Genomic DNA, 12931 nt, shown 5'->3' with positions numbered 1-12931 from the left:
ATTTTTATATTTATTTATTTGTTTTTTATTTCCCCCTACCTAAATTCTCTTTACTGTAATGTAGTAGTATTATTTTTTTTCAACCAATACAAATGTATTTATTTATTTATTTTAATTATTATTATATAAACCCCCATCCACCCAAATTCTCTAAACTATGTCACAATGTCACAGATATTTAATTGATCTATTATACATCAATATATATTATTGTTATTATTATTATACATACTAAATTAAATAAAAAATATTTTTATTATTATACATTTATTTCGACCAACCCCTATTTATTTTTTGTATCCTTTTTTTGAATCCCATTCAAATTCTTATTACTATAATGAATTGTTCTAAATATAGGCTTTTGATTTTTGGGTGCAATATGACCTGAACATTTTCTTGACATCTCAAGTTACTGAATTTTCATTTGTTGTCATTTTCCAATGACATTTCCAGAAACATCCGTGTGTTGTAACACCGTTAATGTGTGTGCTTGCTCTGTATTGTCTTTGCTGTCAGATGTTAGTTATCCGGAGTTAGTGCATCACCTCTCGCTCTGAGCTCATGCCGTGCAGAGGCTTGAAATGAATGTCAGTGTCTCTTTTTCTGTGGCCCTCTGAAGTGGTGGGTAACGGAGGGAAAGGACGCTCTATAAAGGGCTGTGTGTTGCAGTGAGGCCGGTCAAACACCTCTCCATAGAGAACTAACAGAACCGAGCAGGACGTCCGCTCAAAGCCGCCTAATCGATCTCTAACCAGTCCTCTCTACTTACCCACGTGTGTTGACTAGTCCTCCAACTATTAACATTCTGTCTCGTCCTGAGCTCGTGGGGATCTGCTGTGGTTTGCTCTCGTCTCCGGTTCGTCAAATAAACCTCCTCTCTTTCGTCATGAGAGACTGTTGAATCATTTCTTTACGTGTGTATAAATCAGATTTGTGTCTCATAACTGATTCCATTTCTTTGTTAACAAAAATATATCTGCTCATCTGTAATTTTAACCAGCAACTTAATTATGATGAATCATTATTCTCTTAATTAACACGAGTTTGGTGTCCGTAAGATTTTTTTTATGTTTCTGAAGGGCTCACCAATGCTGCATGCATTTAATCAAAAATACAGTAAAAAAGTTAAATATTATTACAGTTTAAAACAGCCATTTTCTATGTGAATCTGTTAAACTGTAATGTATTTCTGTGATGCGCAGCTGTATTTTCAGCATCATTACTCCAGTCTTCAGTGTCACATGATCTTCAGAAATCATTCTAATATGCTGATTTGCTGCTCAACAAACATTTCTGATTATTAGCAATGTTGAAAACATTAATATTTTTGTGGAAACCGTGACATATTTTATTTTTCAAGATTCACAGATGAATTGAAAGTTCAGAAGAACAGCATTTATTGGAAATAGAAATCTTTTGTAACATTATAAATGTCTTTACTGTCACTTTTGAGCAATTTAATGCATCCTTGTTGAATAATAGTATTTTTGATATTTTTTTTTTTTTTTTTTTTTTTAAGTCTTACTGACCCCAAACAGAAGTGTATATTCATGTAAATAGATAAATATACCAGTGTAAATCACATTGCAAAGTGTTTGTTTAGTGACTAACCGTAAATGATTGACAGCAGAGGTATGTGAAGATTCTGGTCTCTTTATCAGTGAACGTGTGTGACCTTTGACCCGACATGTTTTAGGGTTGTCGTCATGATTAAACCAGGGCTTTAATCGGTCCGTCTGTGAAGAATGAAAGATAAACAAAGCAAATAGTTTAGAAATGAGTCCAGGTGTGCAGCATAGCGTCTAAATTCCAAGATTAGCAAATAGTTTGTGGTTAAAAGAGAACACTTTGTTCTGAATAGGAGCATTTAGAGGTTGGACTTGCTTTTTTTTGCTATATATATATCAGCCATGATATTTACAAATAAAATGTATATGTATTGTTTTGGAAGTTTTAAAGTATCATTTCCAAGCTGATTTGCTAAAACCTTTGTGCTTGAGCTTCTGTGTTTCTGTATACTTCAGCAATCCCTCAAGATACAATTTATTATGCTACTTCATCATTTAAAGGAACAGTTCATCTAAAAATGAAGATGTGCTGAACATGTGCTCACCCTCAAGCCATCCGAGATAGTTTCTTCATCAGATTTGGAGAAATGTAGCACTGCATCAGTGTCTCAGCATTGGATGCTCTGCAGTGAATGGGTGCCGTCAGAATGAGAGTCCAAACAGCTGATAAAAACATCACAATAATTCACAAGTAAGCCACAGCACTCCAGTGTATCAGTTAACATCTGGAGAAGACAAAAGCTGAAACAAATCCAGCATTAAGACCTTTTTTACTAAAATACAAGTCCATAATCCATAATAACGCTTCCTCCAGTGAAAAAGTGTTCTGGTCTGAATCAGGAGAGAAATCTGCACAGATCAAGCACTGTTTAAACAGCTCTAAACAAATATGTGGCTGGATTTTGATGGACTTTTTCACTGGAGGAAGCGTTATTATGAAGTATGGACTCATATTTTAGTTAAAAACGTCTTTAATTATGGATTTGTTTCATCTTTTGTCTTCTCCAGATGTTAACTGATACACTGGAGTGGTGTGGATTATTGTGATGTTTTTATCAGCTGTTTCGACTCTCATTCTGACGGCACCCATTCACTGAAACTATTCCTTTAATGCCGGTGGTCTTAAATCGATGCCTGATGTTGGCGCTCAAAGTTTAAACTTTTTTCCCTCATGTTGCAGGAAGCTCAAGGAAAAGGAGAACAAGAGGGAGAAGGAGAAGTTGAGTCTGTTCCTGCGGTGATCCTGTTATTCCACTGGATCTCACTGGACTTGAGATCTGCAGAAGAACCACTGATGGCGTAGTTTGAAGAAATACACATTGTACACTGTGTATTTGAGTTTGGCTTAAAGAAATTTATTTTTAAATGCTAAATCTTTAGATTTGACCTAACTGTTTTAAATATTTACACACTGTAAACTACATTTATGAGACACCAAAACTTTGTTTACATACGAGTGTGGTTAAGGAGAGAAAAAATGGCTACTTATGGATTTTTGCTGTGTTTCTCAAACTTTTAAGATACTTGATGTTAACTGTTAATATTGCTCTGAATGTAAACTTTATATATTATGAAGATATTTGGCATTATTGCAGAAAAGTACTGGTAAATTATGATATCAGTTCGAAAATATTAGTGAAATAATTTCTTCACAGAAATGATTAATTATATTTTGCGCGTGCAGTGGTTGAGCTGGACTGTTTAGTGTCTTCATTTGAGTGTGACTTTCATATTTATGTCGGAATGCATTTTCATCAAGAAAATCTCTAAATTATATATAAATAAAAATGTGCAATCAGTTATGGGGTTTGTTCGTTGTTAACACTCAATCTCACATTCATTGCAATGTGAAATGCATTAGAATTTAAACGAACAAACAGTTAAAGATGCTGTAATTTCTGTCGTTTCGTCTCCAATCACACGCCTTCACTTCTAAACCCCGCCCCCAGATGCATGCCAGCCAATCACAAATTCGCAATTCAGAACGGACAGAATGATTGACACGCTGATGATGGCGCTCTCGCGACTCTTCTGCTTCTGTTTACACTATTTAAATACAGGTAGAAATTGGGTGCAACACGTTTAGTGACAGGATTCCTGTCAAATACCGCATTTGTTTATATCGCGTTTGTAGCGGAAACAATGAAGCCCCGCCCACTCGCCGAACACGTGATGTTGTGATGACGCGCACCAAAACAAGGCTGCTTTCAAATATCAATGCGTTTTTTGTCGTACTGGAAACATTTGTACTCTTACAAGTGTGATCTTTTAAATCAACGAACTCCATGAATTGGTTAGTAACATAAAAACACAAATCTACCTCAGCAATGAAACATGAAACGTGTTTTAAAAAGTCTCATCCAGTAAGCATCATCGACTGCGATTGGTCTATTCGGTCTAGCGTTGAGAAAAGTAACAGGTGTCACGTGACGATACGCGCTCTTTAGATAATTTACACCGGAGCAGTTAAACTTTAAAAACTGTTGAAATTATTATAAAGTAATTTCCGAGAAGTAACTAGTTAAAATGGAAGAAGTATTATTTATCCTTATTCTAAAAAGTTTCGCGCCGCGCCGAAGCGCTTTAGTGATCCGGATCAATTGGCTCGGCTCAGCAAAAAGAACCGACTCTTTCGGTTCCCAAACGGCTGTCAGAAGGGAGCCGACTCATATAATTCACTCAAAGGAACCGACTCGTCCGCGAACGACACATCTCTGTCCGTTCCTCCCGCGCTCGTCGGTAACGGATGTCAGATTCATTCCTCTCCGGTCACTTCAACATGTCTTTGGGCCGGTCAGCGAACGACCACAAGTCCGCCGCCGTGAAACGGGCGAGAAACGACTCCGGGAACAAAGTGGCGGTGGTTCTGGGAGCGCAATGGGGAGATGAAGGCAAAGGAAAAGTTGTTGATTTATTGGCGACGGAGTCTGACGTCGTGTGCAGGTGTCAGGTAATATAACGGTCAAAATATAAACATATACCTTCATATATCAATAATAATAAACTTGACTGGTAACTTTCCGTGTGAAATATATGACGAATGTGACTGTAATCTTATATAATTAGTTGTACTAAATGTATAAATATTTAACATTTATTTTAATAACTGGTTATTACATCTCATTAACGTTATTAATTTATTTTAATAATATTCTGAATCATTGTTTGCATTAATAAAACTAAATTTAATACGCTGTACTACTGCTAACAATACTAATTAATTATAAACGATTTATTTAATATCATATTACCATGTATTATTTATGTGTATCTATAGTTATAGCAAACGATGTAACTTCTCTGCATAGTTTATGGGTCTCTTATGGAAGAAATATTGTCATGTCTCTTGTTTATGAAAATGCAACTGCACTGAACATGTATAGAAATATAAAAATAAGAACTGATAAATATTGTGTTTATTGGACAGCAAGCTAGTATTATAAAATTAGTTTATGAAATAACAGATTTGGAGCATCTAGAAAAGGAAAAAAAACTCATAATTTTTTTACTTTATTTGATTATTTATTTTCTGCGGTTTAAATTCTACTTGAATGTGTTAATCTATTATAATATATATATTCAACTAATTTTAATATTAATAGTTTGCTGTGCAATAAAGCATGATATTGCTCTGTTCTTATTTCTCTACATATTCCGAATTGTTGGAGCGAATGTCTAATTTAAGAATTCATCACTCTTTATCGGTCTAAAACGGGCCTGAATATGGGATGGAGTGTCAGTTGAATGTTTACGGCTCTGTTTATCATCATTATTAGTCACATGCATGTTGTTAAAATTACTGTTATATGCATATAGTATAAAGTATTCGTAACAATTCGTGCATGTTCAGCCGTGTTGCTGTGCGAGTCCCAGAATTCCTCCTGCCCTCCGCTGAGCTCGGGTCACATTCCCAGCAGTACTGGACATGTGAGAAGGCCACGGCGCTGGCGACTCAAGCCCATCTGTTGAAAATAAGCCTCACTGGTTGGTGGAGCGTGCTGGAGGCTGGTGTGACAGTGTGTCTGAGGAAAGGGCAAGCCGGCCGTCTGGATGCTTACAGAGTCATATTTCCAGGTCTCCCTTCTGGAGAAAACATGAGAGTAAATCTGGAGCGTGAACTTTTGACTGCAAACCGTCCTGCAGCTTCACAGTGCATTGCATGAGGTTCCTGTGGTTCTTCTGTCACAGGGAGGAAATAACGCTGGTCACACGGTGGTGGTGGATGAGGAAGAGTATGACTTCCATCTTCTCCCCAGTGGGATCATCAACACCAAATGCACATCATTCATCGGTGAGAAGGAGAGTCTTGCAGTACAGTGCATTACAGTAACTTTGGAGGACAGTATTGGCGTATTGACTGTATATGTTCAAAAATTACAAAAATAAATACATTCTCAGAATTGCAAGATAGAAACCCACAATTTTGACAAAAAACGTCTGAATTGCGGGACATAAACATGCAATTATAAGAAAAAAGGTCAGAATTGTGAGAAAAAAAGTACAAGTGAACTTGCAATTATGGGTTTATATTAAAGGGGTCATATGATGCGATTTCAATTGTTCCTTTCTCTTTGGAGTGTTACAAGCTCTTGGTGCATAAAGAAGATCTGTAAAGTTGCAAAGACTAAAGTCTCAAATCCAAAGAGATATTCTTTATAAAAGTTAAGAGTCAACCACACCTACCTAAAACGGCCTGTTCTAACACGCCCCCACATGTCTACGTCACTATGTGGGAAGATTTGCATAACGCCGCCCAAATGTTCACGCAAAGAAAGAAGGCATAACTTTTATTCTCGCTGTAGTATTGTTGCCACCGCCATATCCTGAAGAAGCTGTGTGCTTGGTTGTGAAAGCGAAACTACTTTGTTTGGTCTTCCAAAAGAGGACGATGTCCGCTTCGTCATGCCTGGAGCTGATCTGTGCTGGTCGCTGAGGGAATACAACAGTATGGTGAGGGGCGTAACATTTCCGTCTCACGCTTGAGGTATTCGGCCAATCACAACGCATTGGATAGCTGGCCAATCACAGCACACCTCGCTTTTTCAGACCGATGAGCTTTGTAAAAATCAACGTGTTTCAGAAAGGCGGGGCATAGAGAAGAAACAATAATGTACAGTATGTGGAAAATAATGTTTTTTTAACTTTAAACCGCATAAACACATTTCATTACACCAAATACATAAAATAATGTTCTTTTTAGCAACATCATATGACCCCTTTAAGCAATTGTGAGATATACATTCACAATAATGAGAAAAAAATTCTGATTCTGAGAAAAAAAAGTGAGAATTGCAAGAAATAAATTCAAAATTTATAGAAAAAAAGAGAATTGAAAGAAATGCATTTGAAATTTATAGAAAAATGTCAGAATTGCAAGAAATAAATTCAAAATGTAAAGACAAAAAGTAATAATTGCGAGAAATAAATTCATAATTTAAAGAGAAATGTCGGAATTGTGAGATATAAACTTAGGATTCAGAGTAAATAAGCCAGAATTGCAAGAAATAAATTAAAAATTTAAAGAAAAAAGTCAGAATTGCAAGAAATAAATTAAAAATTAAAAAAAAATGTCAGAATTGTGAGATATAAACTTAGGATTCAGAGTAAATAAGTCAGAATAGCAAGAAATAAATTCAAAATTTAAAGACAAAAAGTAATAATTGCGAGAAATAAATTCAAAATTTAAAGACAAAAAGTAATAATTGCGAGAAATAAATACAAAATGTAAAGAAAAATGTCAGAATTGTGAGATATAAACTCAGGATTCAGAGTAAATAAGTCAGAATTGCGAGATGTTAAACTTGCAGTTGCAAGAAAAAAGTCAAAATCGTGATATAAAAATTCGCAATCATATATATATTTTTTTTGTACTGTGCCAGAAACATGCTTCCATATATTAAAGACAACTTATCCCTTAATGATTAAAGCACAGTTTTGCTTGTGATCAAATATGATGTTTGAATCCTGATCGACTGTAGTTTCAGTAACATGTCTTCATCTGCAGGTAACGGCGTAGTCATTCATCTTCCAGGATTGTTCGAGGAGATTGACAAGAATGAGAAAAGAGGTTTTTTTTGTGTCACAATTTGCATATACATGCAAAACGGTTTTAAATGAACTAGCCTTACACAAATCCTGTTGGCTAGATCTGATTCATTGATTATTCATGGCTTGATTCTGTGCTCAGGAATAATTTGTAGTTTTCTTCCATGATAAGGTCTGAAAGGATGGGATAAAAGACTTGTCATCTCAGATCGGGCTCACATTGGTAATATAACAATAAATAACAGTGTTTTTATTAAATATGGTGGAAAATACATATAATAGATGATCGTACGATTGCTTCTGTTTGTGTCAGTATTTGACTTTCATCAGGCCGTGGATGGACTTCAGGAGGTTCAGAGACAAGCTCAGGAAGGACAAAAGTAAGAACAACCGATGCATAAAAGATGTAAATTTGATTAAACTTATATTTATGTTGGATAATAGTTGTTTATTTAAAGTTAATTGTTAGAAGACAACAAACACACTAGTGTTCTGCAGTTTGGTAACTGGTTGCGAATTTTAGTTGCAAATATCACATATAACATCATATAATAATAATACATTTTAATAATATAAATAGTACCATACATTTTATAAAAATAAATGCATCTTATACTCAACTTCAAACATAATATGTAAATACAAAAAAAAAACATGCAAAAAGAGTGAGATAAAAAAACAAGTTAAATAAAACAGAATATTTTAGTTTGCAATCAGAAGATATCAAAATCACGCAAATCAGGGTTTTACAATTTATTTAGACTTGTTCTGTTAACTGGACATCAGATATGGCAAAATTCATATAATGATGATAATAAAAATGTTATTGATGATGAACTTTCAAACATAATACATAAATAAATAAAATAATGCAAAAAAAAAAAAAAAGTAAAATAAAACAGCTTACGATATTTAGTTTGACCTGCATTATTTTTTTGTAGTTTTGGTAGTTTTATAAGCATGTTTATGTTGGTTCACAGCATAGGAACAACTAAGAAAGGCATCGGCCCCACGTACGCCTGTAAAGCGTCTCGCACCGGGCTCCGCATCTGTGACCTGATGGCTGATTTCGGCGAGTTTTCTACCAGGTAAACCCTGTGCAAATCTTACAGGCAATGTTCCCTCTCATTTTTTTTCTTGCTGAGCAAAACGTTTCTCTATAGACCAATTTCAGTGTTTGCAAACAGTGATGACGTTTTTTGTGGACGGAGCCTATCTGGTGGCAGAAAATGCCAGTTTTAACGTCAGCAGTCCGAGATTATATCTCACAATTCTGGTAAGAAAAATCAACTCGTCATTCTCTCTTTGCCCCTCGGCTCAGAGTCATGAGTTTATAATCCCACACTTCTGGCTTTTTTTCCTCAGAATGGACAAACCTGCAATTGTTGAGTTGTTATAAAGTCCGAACTAGGAGATATAAACTTGCATTTGCAAAAAAAAAAAAAGTCAGAATTGTGAGATAAAATAGGTAAATGTTATGTAAAATGTTATATGTTTAAATAGTATTTCATGCTTTAACTGTAGGGCTAATACGAATTTTGAGATAAAAACTCAGAATTGAAAGAAAATAGTCACAATTGTGAGATAAAATTATCTTTTTTATTTTTTGTCCCATAGCGGAAACAAGCTTCAATTTATCTCTCTTGAAGAAAATTGTTCAGCCAAATAGATTTGTGTTTATATTCAGTCACATTCCCAAAGCCGCTGCCGTTTCATAAAATTACAACAAAAATCAGAACAGCTGATGAAAACATGTAACAAACGTATTTTCTTTTCTGGGTGACAAACAGGTGTCAGAAAGGGGAGTTGCATACAGGTCTTTGTGTACTGGGGTATTTCTGATTTTCTATAAGTGCCACCTACTGTCTGAGCATGAAATTACAATTTCATTCAGGTCATCTGCTGTTTTTTACTCATTGGTCTGAACAAATAGCATGCAAAAATTGGACCCGATTTTTGTACCAAATATTCACGCTGGTGTGAACAGGCCTTGAGCAGGCCTTTTGTGCTTCATTTCAGAGGTGGTTGGTTTTGTTAAACATCTAGAAGTCTTGACAAACATTGTCTATCAAGAAAATGAATGGGAAAAAAAACAAAACAAAGTCACCGAATAAGTGGGCGATTGCCATTGAGCTCCATTGGACTCAATTGGTAGTCATTTGAATTGTGAGTCACGCCTTCTGTGGTGTGCTGAGTTGCTGTCTAGGAGGAGCATTTCAAATCGGTCAACTATTTCCATTTCAGTTAGGATGTAGGCAGTAGACAGCAAGGCAGTTCACTAGGGTTTGTAATAGAGCTTTAGAAGCTGAAGACAGAGAAGCAGACAGAGATTTACTGTGAGGACACAAGAAGTTAAATGGGACCTGATTATTAATAGTAGCATTTGATTCGCTAGTGCCACCAAGAAAGTGATCTCACACACACACGTACACACGCACACAATCCTTCATTCTCCTGCGTGTTGTGTTATGACCCAGTCTATCCTGAAATAGACATAGGGTAAGCCAGAGTATATAAGACGCCTGGTGGATCCCCATCTCTCACCTCTGGCTCTCTCTCCAAGTCTCTCCTCCAGCTTTCCCTTCACGCAGGTAAGGTTAGAGTTTAGGCATATCATTTCTTCTGAGAATTTCCTAAAAAAATGGACATAAATGAAACAACTGAAGTGAGATTAAAGAGGTATATAAAATGATAATGTGGATAGCGTAACTTGGATAATTTGGTCTTGAAAGAATCTGATGAGAAATGTTTGCGTTCGTATTGAGATCTCTGAGTTTTTGATTGGAAACTGATATCTTGGAACATCTAAGCACGTTTGAGAACTTTTGTAAAGCTTTAGAGAAAACTCTTCAGTAAAAATCTCCATTCTCATTCCTGTCAAGAAGCATTTTTTCTTTTTAATGGGTTGTTTGCATAATCTGGCTTACAGTGTAACCACACTCTTTAAAATAAAGGTTCCAAAAGTAGGTTTTTGAAGTTGTTCCATTTTTGGTTCCTCAAAGAAAAGTTCTGTAAACCGTTATTTATAGAACCATTTTCCTACTGGGAATAACATTTTAAACTCAAATTAAAACAATGGAAAAACCCTTAAGATAACATGTAGAAAGAAAGAAAAAACGCATCTTAAGCACACAGGACATAAGTGGACTTTGAACGATTAATTGCCGCTTTGAACGATTACGTAATTGTGGCATCCGTAATTGTAATCGCGATTAGAAATTCGATTAATTGTGCAGCCCTACGTCTACTCCAAATTGGTCTATTGGGCAGACATTTCGGCCACTTGAGCAAAAACATTCTGTATACCAGACCTGTACAGCACACACACAATAAAGTGTGTAACTCTTAACTTTAATGTGTTATTTATATTTAATTTGACCCTTGATGTAACCAAATGATGCACATTTTAGGTTACCTGAGACAACATTTTTTACAGTGCTGTGTTACCAAGAAATTCTATTACAGCTTTTTTCAACTGCTTACACACAAAATCTTTACTTGTCACACAGTTTCTGAAAGCTGACACTCAAACAGCAGAAGCACACACCAAATCTGCAAAACCATACACTAATTCTCAGCCTTTTCAATTTCATAAAACACTTTTTGCAAAACACAACACACGATTCTCTATGTAACACACACAAATCTAACAGGAATTGATATTATGGCAAAGCTGTTTGCAAATGTTTGCTTTTGAGATGTGTGTGATATTTTGAATGCAGTGCTTCATTTTGCAAGAGATGTGAGGCAGTTTGCATTTTGTGTGTGCAATTCTTGGATTTGTAAAGTAGTTAAAAAAGAGGCAAAGTTTTGAAAATGTGTGTAAGCAGTTGAAAATAACTGCAATGTGTTATTTATATTTAATTTGACCCTTAATGTAACCAAATGATGCACATTTTTAGGTTACCTGAGAAAACGTTTTTTACAGTGCTGTGTTACCAAGAAATTCTATTAAAAAGCATTTCACACAGTACAGTTCAGCTCTTTATAATAATATAGTATAATAAAATATAATATAATATGAAAAAATGAAGCAGATATTGCTCATGAATTTCCTTTTTGAGGTCAATTATTTACTACATTTATAATATAATATAATATAAAAATAAACTGAAGCATTTAATCTGAGAACAGAATAGAATAGAAAAGAATTTAAAAAAATGAAAACAAACTGAAGCATTTAAACTGAGATCTGTAAGCTAAATATTTTCAGAAAACGTGAACGTGTAAATTCTTATAGTCTTCTGTAGTAGAGTTTGCACACCACTACAGCTGTGTGTGACTGTAAATGTCTCAGATTTTGTTTTACCGTTCTGTGCCCATCATCCGCTATTTCCGACATTTGATGACGTTTTATTTCGCATGTCATTGGTTTGCATTGGCAAATGAGCGTTTAGCTCATGTTGAGCTATTTTGTCCGCAACCATTAAAGCACTCGATTTCTACAGCGGCTCATTTGGAGCACATCATTCTCTTTCTATGCAACATGTAAACCGCATTCACTGGTTCTAACTCTATAGTGACACCAACTCTATAGCGATTTGCCCGAGCATTGCAATTATTTCGCTTTTACTAAAAGGCAATCAAATGGCTTTCCCAACTCATTTTTGCATGTGTGCAGCATGTTTTTTATTCTGCGCGGTCGTGACTTGAGAAGTGCTTAGAGAGAACATTGCTAACAGTTAGGGCTGCACGATTAATCGAAGGCAATTGTCATGCGCATCTCGTCAGTAAAGCCGGTTCTGTGATTAGTAGTAAATCTCCAGCACGTGCTTTCAGATGGAGCAGCATTTACTACACAGAGCCATAGTTCACTGACAAGCTACGCAATATCGCGTTCATTATCGCAGACAATTTAATGGCGCGATAATGAAATCGAAGATATCGTTCTGTTTGCGTAGCTCATCAGTGAACTACGGCTCTGTGTAGTAAATGCTGCTACATCTGAAAGCACGTGAAAATACCACATTTAATAACATGTTTTTAATCCAAACTCACTTCATAACGTCAGTCGAGTGTTTGAAATAAATCCTTATGTGAGATTATGTGGCTTCTTACACAGAATTAGGCATGCAACATATTTCATAGCAACCCTCTACATTGCGAGTAAATCACTCGCATATGCATAAACTAAAAAATGTACTAGCCAATGGCGATTCAATTGCCAAGGTGTCCGTAGAGGGTTGCATAGTATTCTAAGCAGTGATGAAGGCATTGCATTATTATATACTTTATTATAAGAAAAATTATAATAAGAAGAACTCGGATAAATCATATATTGTCGTAGTCGTGTGTTTATTAGTCACGTTGAATCAATG

General features: G+C 35.5%; 2 protein-coding genes across 3 annotated transcripts in view; both read left to right on the top strand.

The window, feature by feature from the left end:
* The window catches only part of LOC107703640 (inverted formin-2-like), a 59806-nt gene extending 56747 nt beyond the window's left edge, over positions 1-3059 (top strand). Inside the window, exon 22 of the mRNA XM_016506356.1 lies at positions 2749-3059. Within this exon, the coding sequence (XP_016361842.1) occupies positions 2749-2792 (44 nt within the window). The 3' untranslated portion in view covers positions 2793-3059. The remainder of the gene's footprint in view (positions 1-2748) is intronic.
* A 1215-nt stretch (positions 3060-4274) lies between these two features.
* The window catches only part of LOC107703625 (adenylosuccinate synthetase isozyme 1-like), a 17466-nt gene continuing 8809 nt past the window's right edge, over positions 4275-12931 (top strand). For both annotated transcript variants that reach the window (XR_001635850.1, XM_016506332.1), the window contains exons 1-6: positions 4275-4518; positions 5757-5859; positions 7573-7635; positions 7786-7836; positions 7927-7993; positions 8594-8701. Coding sequence is in view for 1 of the 2 variants with exons in the window: in XM_016506332.1 (XP_016361818.1) it covers positions 4315-4518; positions 5757-5859; positions 7573-7635; positions 7786-7836; positions 7927-7993; positions 8594-8701 (596 nt within the window). In the remaining variant the exon portion in view is untranslated. The remainder of the gene's footprint in view (positions 4519-5756; positions 5860-7572; positions 7636-7785; positions 7837-7926; positions 7994-8593; positions 8702-12931) is intronic.

Source organism: Sinocyclocheilus anshuiensis, unplaced genomic scaffold, assembly GCF_001515605.1.
Source record: "Sinocyclocheilus anshuiensis isolate Anshui unplaced genomic scaffold, SAMN03320099.WGS_v1.1 scaffold1415, whole genome shotgun sequence".
Taxonomy (NCBI): domain Eukaryota; kingdom Metazoa; phylum Chordata; class Actinopteri; order Cypriniformes; family Cyprinidae; genus Sinocyclocheilus; species Sinocyclocheilus anshuiensis.
Note: the sequence above shows the minus strand (reverse complement) of the source record. Positions and strands in the feature narration are given on the sequence as shown.